We start from the raw sequence: 24,754 nt of genomic DNA, 5'->3' as shown, positions 1-24,754 counted from the left end.
GCTCGGGTTTACGTGTGTTCCTGGCTGCCATCCTCTGAAGGACCCCTCGAGTTCCAGGATTTCAGGGGCTGGAAGAGGAGAGTGAACCTCGGGACTGAAGGGAAAGAGGGGCAACTTGGAGACCTGCATTAGCCTTGGGGAGGCGGCAGAAAGGAGATGGGAAGGGGCAGAACTGTGAGGAAGGTTTTTATTTTGGAAAAGCTGTGCAGAAAAAATTCAACAAAATGTTGCTGTGAGAAGAGAAAACCAAATCTTAAGCGTTAAAAAAAAAAAAAAATTCAAATCGACCAACTAGCTCAGAAGAGGAGAGGAGGCCAAGAATGGGAGGAAGAGTCGCAGCCCGCCAGGCAGATGGCTGGCCTCCGGCAGGCAAGGCCATTTCCCTGAGCACTTTGCAGAGGAAGACGGGTGGTTGCAGGGCTGGAGGGGCAGTGACTGATCCGACACCTGTCCCAGTCCTGCCGCAGACTCCCCCAGGATGTGCCCTAGCCCTGGTCGTACCGATCCTTCAGGATGAAGGGTGGGCGTGACGGGGAAGGGGTCAGGGGTGTGTTCAAGGTTGGCTTCTGATCAGGGCTAATGGAGGCAGCTGCTTCCAGGGCATGTGTGCTGAGCTGAGGGTTGACTGCCATGCCCATACGGCCAAAGTCCAAGGCTTAGGCTGGAAGGTGAGGGGGAGAGAGGAAAAGTCTGCTGTTTCTGGCCCCTGGGTCATTAAAAGGACAGGCATATCCGGGGCTCTTCCCAGCCTCCACCCCTAAGCCCTCTTCCCAAGTGACCCCAGTGACGTTTCTGCTGAGATGCTCTTCTGGCCATGTGTGGGTGAGGGTCCCCGTGACCAACACCACTGGCCTGCCCTGGAGAAACGAGGATGGAGGCCTGCCCAGCAGGGGCCCCAATCCCTTGTCCGAGACCTTCTCACCAAAAACTCCCGTTGGGTTGGAGGAAGGTTCCATGGCTGTTGCGAGGCTGTAATCCGGCTCCGCTTGTACCTTCTGAAGGCCCTTGCCCTCCCTGAGTGTGGTCTTTAGCCAGAGGGTGCTCTTTAGGCCTCTGGTCCCAGGTGGAAGCATCGGGGCTGCCTTCTCCCCAGAGCTCCCAGGACTGCGGAGCAGCTTTCCAAGCTTCCCCAGTCTTAGGAAGTTAGAGCCTCTCCCACGTTGGCTGTCAGGCCCGAGGTCAGCAAATCTGCGCCTCCTTCCCCTGCAGCAGGTCTGGGGGCAGGTGCTGAGGGCAGCCCAGGGCACTCCTGCTCTGGGATAGGCTCCAGTCCCCTTGATCCAGCAGGTCTGGGGTGTGGAGCCCGGAGGTGGTGGGAGGGCCCTCGCCCGCCATCCCCACTCCACCTGGATCCTGGCTGCTGCAAAGGGGCACTGATTCCAGTTCTGTCCCCTCCTCCTTGGCTGTTCGGCTTCGCTGGGGCCGGTGGCAGGGTCCACTCCTACAAACTGGGTGAGAGGCCACATTCCTCTGGCTCAAGTATACTTCCAGCATGTAGTAAATGGTCCAGAAGACGGCGAAACAGCCTATCAGCACCAGGGTCTGGGGGAAAGTCAAACACCTGTGTAAGGGTGGTTTCCCAGAACGATGAGCTCAGAAACCCTCTCTCTTCCTAGGGGCTGCCTCTCCCACCCCAAACCACTCCCCCTGTTCCCCCCACACAAGGAATGCCCTGGAGAGTTAGCCTGTAGAGTGGGGACCTAGGCCTTCCCAACCCCTCACTCCCCAAGTCACCTTGAGTCTCCCACCAAGGACTACATCCCTCAGGACATTCCTGCCTGCCTGCAGCTTGGGTTTTGGCCGTCTCGTACCTTGAGGGTGTTAGGGGTGATGGTATAACCATCTTCCTCTGGGATTTTCAGCCCGGGAGGGCAGGGCAGCGTGAAGCCATCGTGTAGGTATTTCCCACTCATGGCACTTTCTAATAACCTGTGGAGAAGAAAGGAGACGAGGATGCCCTACTCAGCTTGGTTCCTCTACCGCCTGCCTCGCCCATCCTCCCACCTCACAGCCAGACAGAGGGAAGCCTCATAGCAAACAGGGGAGGGCCACGCTGTGGATTCCCAGGGAGGTGGCACTCCCTAAGTGGCCTTCCCCCTACCCCCGTGAGTCCCCCCCCCTCTGACACATGTGTCTACACCTACCTTTGTCTGTCCCTGATGTCTACTGGACTCCACACAGAGCCATATAGGGTCAGCTGCCATTGCCGGAGGATGCCGGCCTGGGACGTCTCATCTCCTAGAGCCGCAAGCAGGGAGGTCCGTGAGCCACACCCCGCTGTCGGCCACACCGACAGCAGAGGCCCTGCCCACCCCGCCGCCCAGAGGGACGCAGACCACATGAGCAGCCACAGTAGTTGTCTAACTGTGTCCCATTGACCCCAGGGTACTGCAGACGTGCCTCTCGGGGTGCCCTTAGGAGTGGAAAGGCGGAGGTGAAAGGTGGCACTCCCAAGTGGAGAAGTTTTGCCTCTTTCATATTTTGGGGTTTCAGCTGGGATTTTTCTTGGGGGAAAAAAAAAAAAAAGTCCTGCTAAATTAAAGGAAGGTTTGAAAACCACCAGTCTGGTGATGAACACCTAACTTGGCTGGAAGTTGGGAGGGTTGGGTTCAATTTCCAGTCCTCACTGAGATACTGTGTGACCTCAGACAAGTCACTTCAAACCTCTGGGTGGGCCTCAGTTATTAAAAAACAAAAAATGGTGAAAATTAGTCCAGCCCTTACCTGCCTACCAGGGCTGGCCGGAGGACGGTTATATGTGAAAGAACTTGAAATGTGGTTTCAACAAGGAATTTTTGTTGCTATCCTGAGGAAAAATGGATCAGTCACTTCTCCAAGGAATATGAGAGGTAGTATAAATGAACAATTCTAGGTATCAATGCCCGTTTTTTTGGAATGGGCATACGTCTTGGCATCTACCCTCTTGGTCTGATGGCAACCCTATGTATTCCACCTGGGACAATTTCTGTGGGGACTCTGAGATCCAGAGGGACCAGAGGACAATCACGAAAGGCAGGGCCCTGGTTGGGGGCAGGCAGGCTTACCTACATCCCTGATGACGAGTCTGTAGGTCCCTTTCGCTCTTTCCCCCCAGCAACGCACAGTGGAGAAGGTCCAATCATTGAAGCCGTTGGGGTCTCTGGGGCAAGAACAGAGGAGACAGAGGAAGGCATGGAGCAGGGAACTGACCCCTTTGCCCAAAAGCATTTTCTTACTGTAGCAGTAGTTGTTGTCTGAGCTACAGCCATTGGGAGGGTGCCATGAGGGGTCCTCAAGAGCTGGCCCTTGCCCCTGGGATCTCAGGGGCTGAGGGACCTGTGTCAACACAGTGTAGTGGAAAAAGCAAACGTGGGGAGAACACGGGCTTGGGAGTCCCATAGGTCTAGGCTTACTGTCATTCTCTCAGGCACTTAACTAGCTCTGTGACTTGTTTCCTCATTTGTAAAGGGTTACAAAGTCTACGCTGCATCATCCTTACTAGGATTAAAGAAACTATACTTCAAGTGCAGTGCCGAGCACATTGTAAGCACTTGAACAAAGCAGGTAATAAAGCCAGTGCCACGGTAGCTTAGGACAGTGCCAGTGTCCACTCCTCCCATATCTTTTCCTGGAAAAGGCCCTTGTCGCAGACAGAGCTCAGGTGAGGGCACGTGTACGTACGAGTCCAAGCTGCGGGGGGTGCCGATAAGAGACATCATGCCACTGGGGCAAAACAGCTTCAGTTCCAAGCTGCCACGTCGTGGATGAGCGATGGAGACTGTCACGGCCACGTGCTCCAGGGTCTTCAGCCCCGACATCTCCAGGTCCATCCTGCTGACTGTGGGAAGTCAGGCTGGGCAGCTGGGAAACCAGCCCCACAAACACTTACGCCCTCACGTCACCCCAACAGACAAAGGAACATCCTCATGGAAGACACATACAAATATCTTTGGCAACCCTGACTGAACCTCGTGTACACTAGTAAATGGAATGCAGTTGCTGCCTTCAAGTTTACAATCTAGTTTAGAGTCCAGTTGGGAGGACAACACATACCCAAGACACAATGGAAGAATCAAACGGAGCAATTTCCGACATTCATTCACCCCAAAAATAATTTACTGAGTACCTCCTACATTTCAGGCACTGTGCTAGTTGCTGGGAATATAAAGAAAAGTTGGACATGGTCTCTGCCTTCTATGTGCAAGTGGAAAATGATATGGTACGCGGTCTACATAACTGATGCTAGAACAGAGATGAGTCAGGTGGGTTTAGGCACGCAGCCGTGAGACACACTCTGAGGGAGGAAGTGAATACGATTGGTGGAGAGTGTTGGTAGAGGGTATTCTAGAAGGGGAAATGGCATGTAGAAAGGCAGAGGTGGACATGAACAAGTTTCATACTGAAGGAAATACAAATTAAAAAAAAAACTACTGAAGTGAATACATTTCAAGGAAATTGTGCTGAATGAAAAAAAGCCAACATCAAAGGGATACACAGTGTGTGATTTCATTTACATAATATTCATGAATAACATAACTGCAGTGATGGAGAACAGATTAGTGGTTGCCAGGTGCTAGGGATGGTGCAGAGGGGATGGGTGTGGCCATAAGGGGTGACACTGAGGAGTCTTGGGATGCAATGGTTCTGGATATTGGCTGTGGTGGTGATTACACAAGGCTATACACGTGGTAAAATTACACACACACACACACACACACACACACACACTCACACACAGAAATATCGGGAAAAAAACACACACACACACACACACACACACACACACACTCACACACAGAAATATGAGTCTAACTGGTGAAATCTGAGTAAGTGCTCTGGATTAGACCAATATCATTTTCTTGGTTTTGCTATTGTCCTAGAATTAGGACGTTTAACATCAGGAGAAGGGTGCACAGGACTTCCCTGAACATTTCTTTGCAACCTCCTGTAAATCTACAATTATTTCAAAATAAAAAGTCAAAAAAACCCAAAACAAACAAACAAAAAACCCCCACCAAACTACTGAAGTAGAAGACTCACTTGGGGAATATTAAGAAATTAGGCTGGGGCTTCCCTGGTGGCGCGGTGGTTGCGCGTCCGCCTGCCGATGCAGGGGAACCGGGTTCGCGCCCCGGTCTGGGAGGATCCCGCGTGCCGCGGAGCGGCTGGGCCCGTGAGCCGTGGCCGCTGGGCCTGCGCGTCCGGAGCCTGTGCTCCGCGGCGGGAGAGGCCACAACAGTGAGAGGCCCGCGTACCGCAAAAAAAAAAAAAAAAATTAGGCTGCAATGAAAAATGATTCTTTCCAAGGCAACTTTCCTTTCATTAATTCATGCCGACAGGCAAAGCAGAGAGCAGCACCCCCATTTCACAGATGAAGAAGCTCAGAGAGAATATGAAAGTATATGAAAGTATGGGCAGGGGACCTAGCATGGGAAGGGCTTTAAAATTTTTATTTTAAACAAGCAACTGAGAGCTATTAGAGATTACCGAGCAAGGACAGAGTTAACAGGTGACAGGAAGCCCAGCTAAAATGCTTGATTCGAAGGGTAAGCCGATGTGAGCGTGGATAACTGATCAAAGAAGAAAGAGCGGGGAATTCCCTGGTCGTTCAGTGGTTAGGACTCCGTGCTTTCACTGCCGGTGAAATAAACCCTTTCTCAACTCTTGTGCCTGCTGGTGCTAATGGCATGGGCTCTGGAGCCACCCAGCCCGGGTTCAAATCCCAGCGCTGCCATTTACTAGCTATGAGAATTAGTTTCTTTATCTGTAACGTGTCCCCGTCATAGTTCATGGTTTATCATTTTAAGGTACACTCCCTGCCTCTTATTTTCTGCTGTACTTGGGGCCCCGGGCTATGGAGAATAAACTTCCCAACTCCTGCCTGCATAAGCCTGCTAAGGATGGGAGAAGACACCTGGGAGTCTACCTTTTAATTGATCTCTCGTTTTACTCTCACACCTCATCTCTGTCTTCTGCAGTGCATGGGGCCTCCGAGTCCTGAGCCTTTGGGGATTCTGAGGCATGAACCAGCTTGTTGCCTAGGCTCACCCTTACAGGTATTTGGTTTGCAACTTTCTCAGCCCTGCCCACTTCTCCACTCGTTTTCCGTCTTCCAGAAATGTGCTGCAATCTCTCCTTTGCTGTGGTCTCGTCTCTCATTCTCTTTGTCCTTGGGCTTATACCACTTTTATTCCTTTATTCTCACTTTGGTGAGGTTTTGGGAGTAAGCAGAGATAAAAGCACGTGTTCAATTCACCGTCTCTAACTAGGAATCTTCTTCTGTCCCCACGAATTGTTCAACCCACCAAAAGCAGTCTAGCTTTTGCCCCCATGAATAGACTGAAACAAAGTACTCTTGGCAGTGGAAGCACGGAGTCCTAACCACTGGACCGCCAGGGAAGTCCCATAGTATTCTTCTTAAGGTCACCAACGGCCTCCTTGATAAGCCAGGGACGCCCTCAGTCCTTGCCCGCTTGCCCGCTCCCATCAGAACTACCCTAGATTCCAGTGACACCATCCTCCTGTTTTTTTTCCAACCTCAGGCATCTCTTCTCAGTTTTCTTCTGAGGCCCCTTTCCTCTGTGCACTCCTTTAATGTCAGCCTGTGTCCTAGGTCCTCTTTTATCCTTGTCTACCCCCAACCCTAGTGATCTCTTTCTTTCCCAGACCTTTCTCTTCCATTTTTATGCGGGTGACTCCCAAACCATTACCTCCAGTCTAGACCTTCAAACTTATTTATTCAACTGCTTTCTGAATACAACGTTTAGATATTGCATAGACGCCTCAAACACAGCAGAGCCCAAATTCTCTTCCTCAGTTCTTCACACTCCAGAGTCCTTGCCCAAACCTCTTCTTCTTCCTGGGTTCTTAATCTCCTGTGATGGCACCACCATCTAATCAATGACTCCAGCTAAATATTTAGAAATCTTTATATATATAGGTGTACGTATATACGTACACCTTTATATATAAGTTTTTACTACAGAAAGTTTCAGACCTATATAAATGGAGAGAACAGATGTTCTCAATACCTCACTTCAATAACTACCAATATATGGCCAATCTCATTTCGTCGATGATCCCCACTTCTTCCCCTCCCCAGATTCTTTTGACAGAATCGCCAGGCATCATATCCTTTCATTAGTGAAGATTTCCCATGTGTCTCTAAAAGGTGAAGCCTCGGGAATCTCTCTGACTGCTCTCCTTCTCCCTTACTGCTAACATCAATTGGTGATAATTGACCTCAAAGGCTCCCCACAAACTTCAAGATAAAGGCCAAACTCCTTACCACGGCAGACACAGTTCCATGTGGCCCTACCACCTGAGTCTCCAGTTTTCCTCTGCCAGTCAGGAGCCACGCTCCAGCCACACCACATGACTTGCGCTCCCTGAAGATACCGTCGACTCTGCACGTGTTGCCCCTGCTGCCTGGATGTCCCTTTCCTCACCTCCTCCCCCGGCTAGCTTACCTGGTGGGACTCGGGTCAATCTCAGTTGCTTTGAGAACCCTCCTGTGTCTTCCCTGGTGGCAAGAGGCACCTGCGCCATCTCCACTGCAGTGCTTGTAACACTGCGCTCTACCTGCAGGAAGGACTGTCTTCCCTACCAGACTGGAAGCAGCTCTCTGAGGGCAGGAATCGTGTCTTATCTCTGAATCCCTAGAACTTAGTACAGTGCCTGGGATGACGTAGGTCTCACATACTTGTAGAATGAATGAGTCAATCAATCAAGAGACATTTCAGAGAAATAAATGAAAGACAAAGTTGCGAGGGCTAGGGGAAGACCTGGGGAGAGGCAAGGGACACACTGAGATTGAAAACTCCCGAGTTTCAAGTTTGGGAGCCTAGGGAATGGTGATGGCACAGACAGAAATGAGAGAAACTTGGAAAGCAAGCTGGCTTTCGATAAGCGATAATGAAATCCAAGATGCTGTACATTTTAAACGTAATGTATTGATGGGATATCCAACAGCACGCAGCGATTTAGGAATAGAAAGATGGAGGAAAATATTCCTGGCATAGTTGAAGGAGAGTGTTAACATGGACTTGGGTGGCCAGCCATGTGGCAACACGAGAATTATTTTGTTAGAATTGAATGAGTTAATCCTTAAGCCAGTGCTTGGCACCTAAAAAAGCACTCAAATCTTAGTTGATGATGATCATCATATTATTTTGCCTTTGGCAAGCTGGGGTCTTTTTCAACCACCCTCTCCCCGCCCCACCCCACCCCGAAGATCCCAGGGATTTATTTGCCCATAATCTTGTGGAAGCTGGAAAAATCTCTACCTCTCTCACTGGTTAGGGATCAGAAAAAGAGATGTTGATCTAGGAATCATTTGTGGAGAGGTGGCAGCTGAAGCCATAAACACAGCTGTGCCGTCGAGGGAGAAAACGTAGAGGGAGGGTCAAGAACATGGAATGAGTCGTAGAAGGCACTCATGGGTTGGGAGCGGTGAGGAGAGCGAACAGAAAAACCAAGTTCCTTGGGCAGAGAGGCCAGAAGAGGGCCATGGGGCAAAGGAGGTCACTGCAGCCGAAGGAGGAGGGAGGCTGCCACACAGGTCCCGTTAGTCCGGTCAGAGAACAAGAGGGCTGAGAAGGATGGGCTGTGAGCTGGCCCCTGGGTCTGAGCAGGAGAGGGGCGCTGTGAGTGATGGAGTACGTCTTCAGTGGTGGAGAGGGTGTGATAAAGGCAAGCAATTGCTTTGGTTAATTCATTTGAAAAGGTTACTGGTTGGAGGCGGGCAGGGACTTAAAAGTGTTTCCTAACAGATGCTCGGAGGGTGTTTGAAGGCAGAAGGAGGAATCTGTGGGGAGAGAAAGACTGGGCAGGAGAGGAAGATTCAGAGCCAGGAAGGAATAGGACTCAAGCATGGCCAGAGGGGGAGCCAGCACTCGGGCTGCAAACAAGGATAAAAGGGTAATTGCAAAAGTGGTGTTCAGGAATCTTCTGTAAATACACACAGGCTCCCTTGTGTTTTGGATACTCCTCCCAAACCCTGCCCTCCCTCCCACCCTCTGGTAGAGATTTCAGACCCAGAGTCAGAGCTAAAGGAACCGAGGGCCTCCAATCCCCTTCCCCCTACATTCTCCTCCTGTCTTGCTCTAGAGCTGCCCTGCCCACGAAGGTGGCCACCAGCCACATGTGGCTATTTAAATTCAATTACAATAACACACAAATTTAGTTCCTCAGCCACAAGAGCCACATTTTAAATCTTCAGTAGCCTCACATGAATTGCACAGCACAGACAGAGAACATTTTCATCATTGTAGAAAGTTCTCTTGGACACCACTGCTCCAGAGTCTTAGTGGGACTGCACCCCTTTTCCATCTCAGGGATGTTCAGTTCCTTCTACCTTACAAAAAAGTTCACCTTCCAGCCCTTGGACACTGACTCGCCCAGGTCTTGGTGGGAAAGACTGTTGCTTGGCTGTAGGGAAAGAGGTTTACTAACTGCCTGGGACTAAGTTGCTCAGCTCTATGTGAACTGGACTTTCTGCAGCCTCCAAGCACGCCCACAAGCGTGGACCTTCAGTTCTGTCTGCTCAGGGGTGCATGGAGTCACAACAGAGGGGAAGACACCTTTGCTGACCTTGAAGATCAGCAGTCCGCTTGCGGCCCTCCAAACCAACGAAGGGCTCCATTAGCGAAACTCGCTGAGTCTTCACCTCCCTTCTCTCCATCCTTCTCTCCCCACTATCCCACCTCCCACTCTCCTCTGCCCAGGACAACCTGTCCTTCTTTCTCTTGCTTCCTAGTGACAAACAAGCAGGTGCCAGATGCCTCTATACTGAGGGAAATCTGTTAGCCATGCCGGGGAACATCGCTGGTTAGTGGGAAGCAGAAGGTGATGAAGCTGGGAAGGACCTTAAGCCGACCCCCTCATTTGATGCATGCGACTGCCGGTTAGCAGCCTTGGATGGGAGGTAAAAGTTAAAAGACATACTGTCCCCAAGACAAGCAAGTGCAAAGCCCCGAGGTTCCTATTGAACTGCATTCCTGGGAATGTTCCTGCACTTCTCTGCCTTGGCCGATGCTTTATGCCCTTTCCAAGATAGCATTCCTTTTACGGAAAATGCAATGAACTGGGCCCATGGATTTCCTTCCACGTAGAGGGGAAACTGGGCAAGTGCTGGACATGGTTAGGGAGAGAGACGACGGGACTATTCCCAGTGAAACCTCCGCCCCAGGGATGCCGTCTCCACCCTCCCCTCCATGCTCCCATCTTTGGCCATTCCTCCTTTTGCCATTGTTCTGGTCTGAACACTTCCTAGGAGGATGGGAAATGCGAAAACAAAGTTCCATTTGGGTACAAAGCATGACATGCTCCAATCTTCACAAACATCAGTGAATAACTCTGCCTGTCAAAAATCCTTAAGGAAAAAAATCCCCAAGGAACTGGAGGTAGGGAAAACTCCCCAGTGGGAAGTCTGGGAAATCTGCAGACAGAAGATCCTCTTGCTCAAGCATCCCAATCCACCTGCCCTCTTCTCTGGGAAGGGGTTCAACCTCTGTGCTCAACGTAGGACGACATCTCTGACAACACACGGCCCTCAGCCCTTCGGATAGTCCTAGTGGCCCCGGGTGTGATGGACGCGTGGGCAAAGCGAGGGCGACCAAAGTCCAGGGAGCCCTCTGGGGACCCCTCTGTCCCCCCATACAGGCCCTAGCTGACTCTCTCTGTATTAGACAAGCCTGAGAATCAAAGGAAGACATTCTCAACTCCTTCACTCCATCCAAAGACCACCGGGTTGCAGAGAATCGTCTGGCAAGTTCCTAGCATGGAAGTCAAAGGAACGTCTTTCAACTCCTGCCTTGTCTCCCAGGTCCCAGTCCCAGCCCTCCCACCAGCCTTCCTAATCGCTTGCTCGGCAGCTCCTTTCCACCACCAGTAACTCAGGAGAAAGGTCTCGTTTAAGCAGCAGGGGGGCCAGCCAACTCAGAAGCAGCAACATGTCCTAAAATGGTCAAAGAAAACTCCACAGGTTTGGCTGGAGCTCAGCTCCTAAAGGAAGGGGGTAGGATCCAGCAGGGAGGATGAGTTTAGCTTCTCCATCACCCCGCCCCAAACCTCAGGCCCACGATTAACCCCCTTTCTGCTGACTGCTTACCATTCCACAGGACCTCCAGGGGGCGGGCGGACAGCGGGATAGCCTTGTTCTCTTCCAACACGGGGCTGACATAGGAAGCTAAGTAAGGGACAGATGTCCAGATCTATGAAAGGAAGAGGGGATGGCGAATGAACAAACAAGATGGACCCCACACACCCGCTCTCATCTACTTGACCCCTAGGGCACTGCTGTTTTTATTTCTCCCTTCCTCACCACCTTCTTTCGCTCCTGAGTCTCCGGCAGACCACCTGCACTGCTCCCTATGGCACCAAAGCAAAGGAAATGCTGCGTCCAGGACGGCAGATGAGGAGCAGAGCGCCCCAAGGGTTCCAAACGATACTCAGGTCCCATTTACTCTCCACCGATAGTTTAGAAACTTTAATTATACTGTTGAGCCTGCTTCTTCACTTGTAAAATGGGTCTCAGATGAACGAACATTTATTAAACACCTACGATGTGCCAGGCACTCTCTCAGGCATCCTCCCCACCTCCTTCGCCATTCCACACAGGACACCTGTTCACCTTGGCTGCGTTCACAAGTCTCCAAGCATTGAGCAGGCCGAATCCGTGCTGGTGGCTGTGGCTAAAGCCGGCCTCGTTGGTGATCCAATCCGCATGGCGATCCTCATACTGAGAGGACAGGGGTCCTGGTTAGTCTCTCGGATTTTAAGTTTCCCTGCTTGCCCTGCTAGCTGATCCGGTCCAGACTCTCCCACCAAGGCTGCTCGGGATGGATTCAAGGAAAGCTGGGACAAAAGGGCAAAGGCCTGTAATGTCACCAGCTCAATGGCCTGTTTCTAGAGAGGAAGCCAGGAGCCACAGGCTCCAGAGTCAGGAGCTCAGCCGGAGCTCTCCTTTGCAGGTAAAAGGCAAGCAGCAGAACAGGTGCGAGTGAATTTAGGTCTGTGGTCTTGATGGGGTCCCCACCCTTGTTCCGTGCACATGCAACTCTGGATGGGATTTGGCACCTAACGCTTGGGACACTTAGAATCTGAAGCCTCCTGAAACCTCCAAGTCCTTGGGACCGAAAGTCTGAGGTGGGCTGGACCAGGCCATTTGTCCAACTGTGAGGATCTCACCTGGGTGGCTGTGAAGACGATGATGTGCTGGATGTCACGCCACGTGAGGCAGGGCCGCACCTGCAGCATCAGGGCTATCATGCCGGCTGCCAGAGGGGCCGCGGCTGAGGTCCCCGTGTGGCCCTCGGTGCAGCCTGTGCCCTTCTGAAGGTCCCAGTCTGTGGTCACCTGGGAAGCGGAATGGAGAGGACGGGGACTGGGTTAGGGACTGAGTTCCCAGGTGCTGTGGAGGGAGGGGTGCGGGGCTGGGCCTCAGCGCGAGCCTCTGGGGGCCCTTCCGTTGCGAGAGCTGAATGTCTAGCAGGTCCAGCAAGTCCGGAAGAAGGAGATTCTTCCTCCTTCTTCGCCTAACAAGAGAATCTCTGGAGAGCTGAGAAGAATTAAAGAGTTACTCTGCGGGTCTGGTTACGGCGGGGGAGGGGGCGGAAAGGAGCTGGAGAGAGGGGAGAGGCCTCACGTGGAGAGGATGGTTTCCTGATTCCTGCTCCTCTGGTGACCCCTTCCCAAATCCTCTGCCCACCCCCAGCCCCGCCCCTCCAGCCCCCGCAGCCCTTGGAGACAGAGGAAGTGGCCGGGAGCTCCTGGGCCCCAGCTGGAGCGGGGACAACAGTGACGGCACCAGTCGAGGAAATCCAACTTGGCAGCTCAGCGACAGGGCCTGGAGTGACATCAGTGCGAACAAACGGAGTGTGTTCCCAGGGAGAGGAAGCTGTCCCCTTGCCCACGCGTGGGCTCAGCATGGGTGTAGCATCTACACCCCCTGCCCACCCTGGCCCGGGGCAATCCACAGGCCGAGCTGCCTCCCTGCTCTGGGCCTGGTGCCTCGGGTGGTTTCCACGAGTCCCCCCTTCTCCACCTGTGGTCCTGAGGCGGGAGGTGAGAGCGGGGGTCAGGGAGACACGGCATCTGCCTGGCATCCAGTTCTTTTCATGCTCTAATCCACCCTGGAGCCACAGAGGGTTTAGCAGACGGGGGCCCTGCCTAAATCTGCTCCAGGCTGTGGCCCTCCAGATCTGGCACGCGGTGCCCACGCTAAGACCAGAAAATCTTCTTCCAAACTTCTCTCCTGGGTCAGATACCAAGGTGCTAACTTCTCCCAAGAGCTGCCCTTTCTCCACTGTACTCACTGCTCACCTTCCAGCTGTTACAGCAGCTGCCAAGAGATGTCATTTTCACTCAGACATCGTGCGCACAGAAGAGGAGGCAAAAACTCTCCAAGTGGAAGTCTCAGTGAGGATGGAAAGCCTGGTCTGTGCCAGGGAGCAGATTGATTTTTTCCTGTTACGGAAGCAGCCTCACAGTGACAGTCTAGTGTGTAGCTGTGAGGCCCGTGAACTTGCCTGTGGCCACGGGAGCCCCGGGCAGCCACTGGAAAGGGCCGGGAAGGGCTCCGGGCAGCAAGACGGTGGGCAGCCTGTACCTCTGTGCCTGCCCTCAGGAAGGCAGCCCCACCAAGCTGGTCATTGAACAGAAACTGGCAACTGGTTTGCAAGGCAAGAGCGTCCCAAAGATGGGAGCCTGGCTAAACAAACTCTCTTTTCATTTCCGGACAAATTGTAGCTCAGATGGAACGCGGTAGGGGTGGGGGTGAGATGCGGAGCTGCGTCAAGAGGAGGAAGGCAGGTAGCGCACGGTAAGAGGAACCATTATGCTCGCCAGCCTTCACGGTCCCTCGCTGGGGCCGGGTCGAGCGGGTTCCCGAGAGTTCTGCCAGTATGTTCCTGCTCTTCCTCCCAACCCAGCCTGGCCTGGGGTGGGCATGGGCGGTGCCCTCTGCACCCAGACCCCCGCCTGCTGAGCGAAGCCTCCTGCCCACTTACTTTAGTCAGCTCCCTTTTCTCTTCTCCCGGGGTGGGGAAAGGGGCTGGGGTCACTGGGCCCCGAGCCTTAAAACACTGTGCTGACCAGAAGTCATTTAGTGGCAAAACAGAATTTCAATCTGGGAAAGTGAATCTGACCCAGAGGAAGCAGCCTAATTCCCAATGGCCCTGGAGAGCGCTCCCAACCCGGAGCCACTGGAGAAATGTGACACTACCTGGCTGTAGCCCAGCTCTGCCCGAGAGCCCCTTGTCCCCGTATCACTCTGTTAGGGGCATTGGGGACAGGCAGGGAGTTCTAGGATGACAGGATGGAGCTCAGCCAGCTGGGTGTAGGCACTGGACCCTGAATTCTTTCACAGGTTCCCACAGCTTGAGAAACCCCACTCCCTTGCTCCGACCTCTTGTTTGCTGTGGCTCCAGTTCCAGCTCCAAGGAAAAAGCTGTCTCTCGGGCTGACTGAGACATTCCTGACTCCTTTTCCCGCCCATTCAGTGCCGACAACCACTAGCTTTACTCCCAAGGATGAACAGGAACAGAGCTCACAGTATTTACATAAGGGCTGCATAGCAGTGGAATGATGATCCTTTTTTTATAAAGGCCACAGAAATTTAGCCAAAGCCCATATTCTACCAAAGGAAGACATTTCAATCAATGTGATACTTAATCAATGTGATAGAGTGATTCCTATGATAACATGCATATTTGTAAGTTAAATTTTTAAAGATAAAAACCCTTTACAGAGATATATTTAGAGTCCTCAGCTCCATTCTTCCAACAGGGGCAGACCCTTAGGGACACAGATCTGCTAGGGTAGAGGAACCCGAGGGCCCGGGGCAGGGAGTGGAGGGCCCGGCGGGGGGCACTTACGATGCTCCGGAGCATCTTGTCCCCACCGCTGAAGGTGACCGCCAGCATGGAGGCACACTCCTCTGCGTAGAAAGGCATCCGTCCCTCCTCGTCCACAGCACCTGGGGACAGAGTAGGGGAAATGGGAGCAGAGATAAGGGCCTGAAAACATCAGAGTCATCTCTGAGTTATCACCCGGGGGGTTGTCCTGAGTTTAAAAAATGATCTCAGTGGTCCAAGTCCTTCAAGTACCCACACTCCTCACCAGGACAGGCAGCCTCAAATGGCAGAGGGTATTCTGCGCCCTAAGACCATTCTTTCAACAGGCTCCAGGGTGAAAATGGGGGGCATTCCACCTCAATACCTACTCATCCATTCGCACGTGCATTTTCCTCAACATTTATCAATCACCTACTGTAAGTCGCACACTGTGTGAGGCATGGGGGCCATGGGAGAAGGGCACAGACCCGATCTCAAGGAGCCCATAGTCAGGGAGGAGGTCGGGTAAGTAAATAAAAACAACCGGGATGGTAAATGCTATGGGAGGGAGCACAGGTAAAGGGCATTTGGGGTCCAGGGAAGGCTTCAAGCAGGAGGGAAGGGACCCGTGGAAGAGAGGCCAAAGCAGAGGCCTAAGCAGCTGTGGGGAGTGGAGGCGGGGGGTGGGCCTGGTATCCCAGATGATGGGTGGAAAGTGCTCCGGGGTATGACTTCTAAGGAAGTCCTGACATCCTCTGAGAGCAGGGCTAGTCCCTCCTAACTATCAGAGCCTGAAGAGAAGATCATGCATACACTTTTAGACAGACACATGGAAGCTGGGGGCACACCCACGTACACGGTCCCCTCACCACTCAGTGACACACACACACACCCGGATACACGGTCCCCTCACCAGTGAGTGACACACACACACACCCGGATACACGGTCCCCTCACCACTGAGTGACAGACACACACACCCGGATACACGGTCCCCTCACCACTGAGTGACACACACACATACACGGATACATGGTTCCCTCACCACTGAGTGACACACACACACACCCGGATACATGGTCCCCTCACCACTGAGTGACACACACACATATACGGATACATGGTTCCCTCACCACTGAATGACACACACACACACCCAGATACACGGTCCCCTCACCACTGAGTGACACACACACATACACGGATACATGGTTCCCTCACCACTGAGTGACACACACACCACACACCCAGATACACGGTCCCCTCACCACTGAATGACACACACACACACCCAGATACACGGTCCCCTCACCACTGAGTGTCTCTCTCTCTCACACACACAGGCGTGAACACACATGCACACTCGGGGCCACCAGGCCACTACCTATGGTGACTGTATAGATGGAGTTGGCGTAGCCATCATAGTTGCAGTTGTCGTTGTGCTGGCCCCCATTGCCACTGGCTACCACGAAGATGCTCCCAAAGCCCTGGCGGCCAGCGATCACCCCGTGTTGCAAGGCGGCCTGAGGAGCAAAACGTCCAGGTCAGTTGAGGAGTTCATAGGAAGACCCCAACCTCCATGCCGCTCACTCTTCCCTCCCCTTCTAGAAGGAAAAGAAAAAAAGCCAAGGGGACTGGACATGGGAGAAAGAGATTTAAAAATGGACTCAAGGGGAAAAGGCTGTTAGTGGAACAGCTGTATGGCGGACGGGCTGTGCTTATCAGAGAGGGTAGGGCCAGAAATGGGGAGCCAAGCACACAACCAGAGCGAAACAATCTCAAAGCACTGCTCCATTTCTCTCTAAGAACGTCCTCAGGGCTTCCCTGGTGGCGCAGTGGTTGCGCGCCCGCCTGTCGATGCAGGGGAACCGGGTTCGCGCCCCGGTCTGGGAGGATCCCACATGCCGCGGAGCGGCTGGGCCCGTGAGCCATGGCCGCTGAGCCTAGCCTGTGCTCCGCAACGGGAGAGGCCACAACAGAGGGAGGCCCGCAAAACAACAAAAAAAAAAAAAAAAAAAAAAAAAGAACGTCCTCCACACTCCCCCAACCCCAGGTCAGGAGCACTCTTCCCAATGGAGGTGCCCGGGCTACATGGTAGGTCTGGCCCTGCAAATAGGGGTGGGGTGGCAGCAGTTCCAGGAACGGAAATGAAGAGGGGTCCTTGGTCTCCAAAGTCTCCGCGCGGTCCCCAGTTACCTTCCCAAGCTGATGGGGACCATCCACCGTCTTTCCATCGTCATCTGGTCCCCAGCTGTTGAGAGATACCCAGTGGGAAGAGCCAGAGCCAGGCTGTGGCTGCCCACCCAGGCCCCCCAGCCTCAGCTGGCCATCCCTCCGCCTGGGCCCTTCCTCCCCTCCCAAGGGCTCCAGCTCCGGACTCCCACGATGAAAGGACATAGGGGTCAAAGGTCCAGCCCTCACTCCAAAGTGGAAAACAGAAGTATGTGCTGAAGTTCTTCTTGTCCTTGGAAACTTTCCCAGTTTAGGACTACTTTAACCTGACCCTAAAAACCCTTTCTCAGGTCCCCGGGGAGTACAGAGTGGTAGAGACGAATGGGACCTAGGGATCTAACGCTAGGCTTGATGGCAGAGCACCAGCGAAGGAAGTATCTGTGAAAGCTCTCGGGTCTGAGGAGTCCTCCATTCTTTCTCTGAAAGGAAATGTCCATGTGGATAATGCCATGCATTTACAGGAGACACTGGTTGGGGAAGAGCAGGTGACATCAATGCTGGGGGGACAGCCCAATCTCAGCTCCTCCTTATTAAACAACCCCTCCCCACCATAACCGTAACCTGGAGCTGCTGGTGTGTTTCTGGGGGGTGGTGTGACGGGGCCTGGTGCTGGGTGTCCAGCTCCGCTGTGGTTGGAAAGGAATGCCCAGTTTCTTCCAGAGCCTTCTGAGTTTGATAAACACGAGGCAGGATGGAGCACTCCTCGTGTGGCAACCTGATTACTGGGGTGACATGGGGCTTAAGACTGAGACGCTGGGGGTCTGGAGAAATGAGGGCAGTGGACTTACAGGCTGAGCCCAGTGGGGAGAGCCCTGCTGGGACCTGCCTGAGTCAGCCCATCCTGCTGTTCTTTGGTTGGAGGATTCGCCCAGTACCCGAGCCTCTGGCCCCCTCACCTTGTTCCTGGCTCTGCCTCACCTGCAACTGTAGATGTCATTGATCTGATAGTGCTTGTTGAACGCCACAGCCTCCATGCTGTCTGTCAGGGGTCCATCCAGTACCCGGATACCTAGGCGGTGAAGGCCACACCGGCTCCTCAATAATGCTGGTCCCCTAGACGGAGAGCTGGGTGCTGGGGGGCCCCCCCGTGGAGCCTTACTTTTCCCTCTAGGTGCTCTTGGATCTTTTGAATTTTTATACCATGTGCATGTACCTGTCCAGAAATATTTTTTAACATAATGCTAAATCTTAGACTTTAAGGATCCTGGGGTCCGGTGGGAAGATGCAGAGCCCAGAAGGTAGGGAATCCAAGGTCCCCTTCTTATGTGCATCCTTAATCATGTAAAACACTGCAGTGGTGCTTGACACACAGAGGGTATTCAATAGATGGTACTCATTAGCATTACTCCTCTCATGGATGCCTAATCTCACCCAATAAAATGGGGTGGGTCACATCCTGGTGACCACATAGGGCAGAATGGAGCTTTCAGAAGGGACTTGGGCCCTGAAGGTTTCTGGCTCCCTCTGTAGCCCCATGCACAGAGAGGGCTGCTGACCTCTGCTGGAGTGTAAGAGGAACACAGCCAATCTATGCCAACCTCGGAAATGCAGGTCCCAGGCATTTATGAGGAATCACGCGGACAGCGTGTCCCCCTCCATCCCCTTCACCTTCTGCCTCGATGGACAAAGACCGAGAGGCAGAGGAGCCGTAGTACCACCCCAGTGAGGGCCAGGGCTGCTCCGCTCTCCTGAAAGGATGGAGAGCGGACGGTGACCATCAGAAGGGCGGGGCACTGGAGAGCTGGGAGAAGGGAGAGGGGCCTCCACAGACACACGGGGCTCAAGGAGGAAGGGCAGACCAGGGGGCACTTGGTAAACCATTAAAATACAAATACAGCATGGATGAGGACAAGGAGTTATCATCACAATGAGCTGAGCATTGACAGGGCATAACCATGATCAGAAAAAGGGAAGAGGCGTCTGAGTAGGTGGGGCTTGGGCCTCCATCTCCCATCCAGAGCATTTCATACTTTCAGCTGTTTTATACAGTGGGGTTCACTGTTAAAAACATGTTGGAAACACAGCGCATTGAAAAAAAATCAATGAACCGATATGTCCTGCAGACACCTATTTATAAGCTTAAACTTTGCTGTCTGTTGTGTGTTGAGAGTGAAATAAAGTCGGGTTGGAATTCCTGGCGGAGTGACAGGGGATGGACAGCTGTCACAGGAGGAATGTACCGAGGCTGGACTGGAGGTACCTGCTATGCGGCTCCCATACGCCACTCCCACGGCACAGAAGCTGTTGTTGGGCACGGCAGCGATCTCTCCGGCACACCTCGTGCCGTGGTGGTTGCCATTCTCCACATCCGGGTGGGGCATGGGGTCAGGGTCGTTAGAGTTGAGGTCGTAGCTGCCCTCGGGGCTCTGAAACAAGGCGGGGGGGACGGGCGGGGCATGTGGTCACTCGCTGTCAAGTCTTGGAGCTCAGGGAGAGAGGGGAACAGGATTTGGGGGCTCTAAGCCAGCACTGTGGGCCCATCTCTGCAAACCACAAGCGCTGTGAGATATGAGGACAGGACACCTTGAGGCAAAACTGAGAAGTGCTGCAGATCTTGGAAAATTTCTCTCTTGGCCATTATAGAAATGTGCCTAGGAGCCGCTTCCATGGTGTGGGAAGCCTGGGATAAAAGAGGTTTGGGGCTACCTAAAAGTCAGGCTTTAAGGAACCTGTGCAGAGAGGGAAGCTGCCCGCAGGGGCCACTCCTTACTCCCCAGGGCCGGGAGTGGCGGCAGAGGAACCAGGAAGTGTCTCCCTTGCTGAGCTGGAGCCACGTCGTCCTGTGTCTTAGCTACCAGCCTGGAAGGCTGGCTGCGGAAAAGGAGTACCCTTCCCCACCTTCCAGGCCCTTGTATTTGGCCCAGTGACCTCTAAGAAAGGGGACAGGCCTGAGGGAACATCAAGAATCAGGTAAGGCCCGGCGGTGGGACGGGTCGTTCCAGTGCCACTCACATAGTTGGGTGCAATGTCCTGGATGGTGTGCTCCACACCGTCGTCCACGACCACCACCGTCACCCCCTGCCCGGTTACATTGCGCTCCCATACACCCGTCACGTTGATGTCCCGGCCGGGGCTCCGCCGGTTATTCTGCAGGAGACACAGGGTCAGGCACTATTCTCTGAGCCCTGGGAATCCAGTGACACGCAGCATAGCCCATAGAGAGACAAGTTACAGCGAGCAGCCCCTGTGCACTCTTGGCCACCGTCAAGGAGCCAGAGAGAGGTTGTAGACCAATAAGGGTAGGTGGGGACAGAGCTAAGGAGGGACATGTGAGAGCTCTGCCACAGCCTAGGTCTCCAGGAAAGCCTGGCATCACTCACGGGCAATAAGGTGAGATGGTGGCTAGGGTCAAGGGTTGGATAATATAATTCGTAGGCCATATCATATAACACCGTATAATATAATGTTACTAGTTAACTCTTGTAAAGTGTTTCCCATGTGGGCACAAGTACATTAGTTCACTTAACCATAACCATAACCATTACAATCTCCATTTGACAGAAAGGGAAACTGAGGCATGGAGAGGTTAAACAGTGCACCCAAAGGTACATGCTAGTCAGTGGCAGGCGGCCCAGGCAGTCTGGTCCCAGCACCCACGCCCTGCCATTGCAGTCCGCCGGCTCTCTGGATGTGAGCGCAGGGAAGGTGGAGCCCGAGGATGAAGCCCACTGTGGAAGCCCACAGAACTGTCTCCTCAGGCAAAGGATGGGGGCCACTGAAGAGTAACACAGACAAGAGCCCACTAAAGCACCGGGTACCCCCCGCCTAGCCATCTGAAGCCAGAAGCTGCAGGGCTGGACTCACCAGGTGCCACTGCTGCGGGTACTTGGGGTCATTGAAGTGGACGCTGCGCTTGGTCCGCTTGAGCAGCCTCTGCTCTGAGTGCCAGCGCACTGCTTCGTGCCTGGCCAACACGGCCTCCACCTGCTGCCGGATGGCCTCCACCTGCGGGGCCTGCCGGTGCCCTGCCGGCTGGACCAAGAGGTAGTGCCCCTGGAGCTCCCCGATGCGTCCTGCATTCACCAGCCCTGCCGCCTGGGCCAGGGCGTCTGCCCGCTGCTCCAGCGACTGTTCTTCCCTCTCGCCTTCTGGGCTGTCCACACGCACCGCCCAGCTCAGCCCCTCCGGACCCTGGGCCCCAGGCCCACCTGCCCCCACCAGGCCCATCACCCAGGGGAGCAGTAGGAAGAGCCTGGCTAGCTCCAGGCAGAGGCAAGTGGGCCTGGGGCCCAGGGGGGCATCTGAGTGTGGCACTTTCGGCCTCCCCTTGGGCATCAGGGCAGTAGGCTGCAGACAAAGAGAAAGGACATCAGAGGTAAGAGCGCGATAACATGGCACACCTGGAAATCCCTAAGCCGTGCCTTTTAAATCATTAAACATGTGATCCTCTCCTGCTATTCACAGTTATCTCTGACCAACAGGGATAAGCCCCCAGGGGCAGTGTGGGCCAGCACGAAGCCGGTGGGTCCCTCAGTGGCATGATTATCACTAGATAATCAAGCAGGATGTCTAGTTGCTAACAGGCACCGTGCTGCTCTTTCCCACTGTTGCCATGGAAAGGGCTCAAAAGTCATAGGACTTCTGCAAATTCCTGGCAGAGCCATGACCGTTCTTTAGAAGAGACCCTCCTCCCTTCTTTAGAGGGGACAGAAATCCTTCCCCAGCTGACGTCCTGGTCCCGTTGTCCTGAGGGTTAACTCCCCGCAGTGGGGCCCCGTTCCCACCTGGAACCTGAGTGAGGCTGAGCTCCTGGTCTGGCTAACCACCTCACGCTCATTTTGTGCAAACGGAGAAAAGGCATCCCTTTCGCTGTGAACAGTGGTGACTCCAGGCACAGACTGCAGACCTGTAGGCCCCAAGAAAACAAGAAATGCTGTCCTCCCAAACCCAGTGGAGCAAGCAGAGGCTGGCCATGGACTCTAGGACCCGTGACCAGAGAAACTGCAAATGATTAAGTATCATTTCCAGGAATCCCAAATAGGTCACAGACTAGAACGAACTGGTTCAGTAAGGCCAGATCAGTACATAACCCAGAAACAGTACTTCTCGACCTAAACATCAGGCCATCCTCTTTTCTTTTTTTCCTAGATGCCTAGAAGAGGGCTTGAACTCTTAGCAAAGACCCCTCTTGAAAAAGTAGGTGGTACTGCTCCCTAGAAGTCCGGGTGGTAGCTAACTTCCCGATTTCTGTACCTGTGAAGGATGCCAGGGGAAGTAAGAGTAGGCTGGAGGCGGGTGAAATGGGGAAAACCCGAGCATGCAAACAAAACTGAACAGGCGTAAGAGGCAAGTGGACACCCTGGGGAGAAGGGGTGATTGGAAAGCAGCACTAAAGGGCTACTCTTAGTCATAGCTCAGCAAGTCGGCTGAGAAGTGAGGGCTCAAGCTCTAAACCTGGGACTGCCACCCATGGTTTGACAGAAGGGCCAAATTAGAACTGGTGGGCAACTGTGGGGACAGAGACAGGTGAATGGGTGGCAGAACACGTGTGTCCCTATTGGTGGCTGGGCTTCAGAAGCATCTGCTCTCTACGGGGGTGGGGTGTAGGGGGTGTCACCTTGAGGTAGGGCTTAGTACCCACACACATACGCAAATGGATTAGTCTCAAAACACTACAGAAACTTGGGTATTTTACCGAAGTCTCTTTGGAAAGGGAGAAGGGGACTTCCGCCACCTAACATTTCCCTCCTCAAATCTACATATCTCCTTCTCTCTTTTCCTCTGAGGTTCCCAGGCAAATTCTTCCCTGCCCTCCAGCAGCCTCGACTGTCCCGAGATATTCAGGTGTCCTTCCCAGTGTGCATACAAAAATCTTGTTAGATAGCCTGATAGTGACCCAACTAGGCAGGCTCCTTCAATCTCAGTAGAGCCCATAGATTTCCGGAAGAGAGGAGAAACCTGACCACTACATCCTCCAGTCCCTCTGGCAGAGTAGTACCTTAACCCCACCCCAGCCTCACCCTAGGCTTCTGGGAAAGGAACCTTAAATACCCTCTGAAAGTAGATCTCAAACTTCACCCAACTGCTAGGCGTGTCTTTACAGCTCTGAGGTGCCAAGAGAGAAGAGGAATGATACGGGCAGCCCAGAGTCCAAGATTCTGCTCCCAAGAGACTGTCCTCCTCGCAGCCTCTACACCCTGTTCCTAGAAACCAGGCTGCGTACCGGGGTCAGTTTCATTGATTTCACCCTCCCTGGCCTCGACTGCCCCGTGCAATGTGCCCCTCTCCTCAGAGGACCCACACTATCCTGGATCCAAGACTCCGTGGCCCCGTCTCCCTGGGCTCCCCCACCCCGGGACTGAAGGCGCCCTCTGTGCGGCTCCCTCATCCTCAGACACTGGCTGCCCCCCAGTTCTAGGCCCCCCGGACTTCCAATGCCCCGCCCCCACCGAGTTCTCAACTCACCCGCCTGGCCGCAGCTGCGGCTGCCGCCTCCTTGCGGAAACTCGCGGCTTCCCGGGAGCCCGAAAAGCCAGTGACAGTAGCATCACTTCCGCCCGGCGCCGCAGCCAATCAGCGACGGGTCTCCCGGCCGGCCCGACCAGCAGGGAGCAACCGGCTCTAGGGGGCCGGCTCCTTCGGGCATCCTCCACTGAGAGAGCAGCGTGTGGTGGGTGCTCCTCGCGGGGGCCCACCGCCCCGAGTTCTCGGGGCATCTTCAAGAGGGACCTTCTCTATAGGGACGGTCGTCTCCTTCATGGCGTCCTCTGGAAAGGGCATCTCGGTTGCGATCTTTAAAAACACCTCGTTCCTCTTCTTCCTCTGATTGTTATGACCCCGACTCTCCCTGTAACCTTCCTAGAGGGGGTCCTCCCTCCACCAAGTCTCCTTCCTTCTCGCGGTCGCATCTCCCTTAGTCCCTGCGCCCCGGGAGAGTCCACTAGTATCTCAGGGGCTTCCTCAGCGTCCGCGACCCCTTGACGGTGCCGTCTCCGGGCGCCAGAGGGCGCCGTCGGGGGCGGCGCAGTGCCACCGCAGCCTCTCCTCTGCCGGCCGAGCCTCGCCCCCGCCGCTCGTGCCGCCGGAAGTGGGAGGTGTCGCGCGCGGGCCGGCGCTCGACCCCTCCCCCCAGACTCGGCCGCCCCCTCCCCCCGCTCCGCCCGCTCAGGTGAGTCCTGTCCCTCCCCCCTTCCCTCCCGGGGGCGCGGCGCGGGAGGTGTGTGTGGGGCAGGGGCGCGGGCGGGGGCTGCGGCGCGAGGGGCTGGGGTCGGGGCGGGGGGCGTGGAGGGAGCTGCAGGGATGGGGGGCGGGGGTCCCGGTCTAGAAGTGGGACGGGGGTGGCAGCCGGGCGGGGGGCGAGGGCAAGGTGCGGAGGGGCTCTGGCCGGAGGAAGTGGCAGGCTGGGCCAGCCCCCTGTGGAGGGCGGCCGGGACCACTGGCGTCGCTTCCCCCCATTGTCCCCTTCGCGACCGTCCCCCGATCTCCCCCCGAGGACCCGTCGCTCCCAGCGTCCGCCGTCTGGTCGTCGCCGGGTTGAGGTGCGGGGCTTCCCTTGGCTCCTTCGACTTAAAGCCCCCTGCCGCAGCCTCCTGCCAGATGTCCCTGTCCCTCTCCCCTTTGGGCTCTCAGCCACGGAGTCGCACGTAGGACCCGTGCCCTGTGGTTTCGTTTCCCGGGCGCCAAGGACCCCCGGCCCGGGTTCTGTTGGGGCAGGACGTTTGCACCTGTGCGAGCGGTAATGGCGATCTGGGGCCCATTTTCTCCCGGGA

The 24,754-nt window shown here is 54.4% G+C and overlaps 2 protein-coding genes across 3 annotated transcripts in view; one reads left to right on the top strand and one right to left on the bottom strand.

The window, feature by feature from the left end:
- Positions 1 to 7: 7 nt before the first annotated feature.
- On the bottom strand, positions 8 to 23,501 carry PCSK7 (proprotein convertase subtilisin/kexin type 7). Its single transcript, XM_007117148.4, has 17 exons — positions 23,451 to 23,501; positions 21,770 to 21,891; positions 20,850 to 21,332; positions 19,998 to 20,132; positions 19,246 to 19,411; positions 17,964 to 18,054; positions 17,010 to 17,064; positions 16,198 to 16,336; positions 14,856 to 14,956; positions 12,169 to 12,336; positions 11,612 to 11,719; positions 11,090 to 11,192; positions 3,661 to 3,817; positions 3,045 to 3,139; positions 2,145 to 2,238; positions 1,812 to 1,929; positions 8 to 1,542 (listed from the first exon to the last, which is right to left on the bottom strand). Exons 3-17 carry the CDS (start codon positions 21,318 to 21,320, stop codon positions 1,180 to 1,182), a joined length of 2,364 nt encoding a protein of 787 aa, XP_007117210.2. The 5' UTR covers positions 21,321 to 21,332; positions 21,770 to 21,891; positions 23,451 to 23,501; the 3' UTR covers positions 8 to 1,179.
- A 554-nt stretch (positions 23,502 to 24,055) lies between these two features.
- The window catches only part of RNF214 (ring finger protein 214), a 65,061-nt gene continuing 64,362 nt past the window's right edge, over positions 24,056 to 24,754 (top strand). For both annotated transcript variants that reach the window (XM_007117143.4, XM_007117139.3), the window contains exon 1: positions 24,056 to 24,153. The gene's annotated coding sequence lies outside the window, so the exon portion shown is untranslated. The remainder of the gene's footprint in view (positions 24,154 to 24,754) is intronic.

The sequence above is a fragment of the Physeter macrocephalus genome, chromosome 16 (genome assembly GCF_002837175.3).
Source record: "Physeter macrocephalus isolate SW-GA chromosome 16, ASM283717v5, whole genome shotgun sequence".
NCBI lineage: Eukaryota > Metazoa > Chordata > Mammalia > Artiodactyla > Physeteridae > Physeter > Physeter macrocephalus.
This window is presented reverse-complemented; position numbering and strand designations above follow the sequence as displayed.

Bases quoted from the DNA above. Each gene is read 5' to 3' on its own strand.
- PCSK7 (XM_007117148.4), bottom strand. From the start codon at position 21,320: ATGCCCAAGGGGAGGCCGAAAGTGCCACACTCAGATGCCCCCCTGGGC. The intron at 18,055-19,245 runs GTACCTCCAGTC...TTCACCGCCTAG, and splicing joins GTATGGGAGCCGCATAGCAG to GTATCCGGGTACTGGATGGA. The intron at 1,543-1,811 runs GTACGAGACGGC...ACTTTCCCCCAG, and splicing joins TCACCCCTAACACCCTCAAG to ACCCTGGTGCTGATAGGCTG.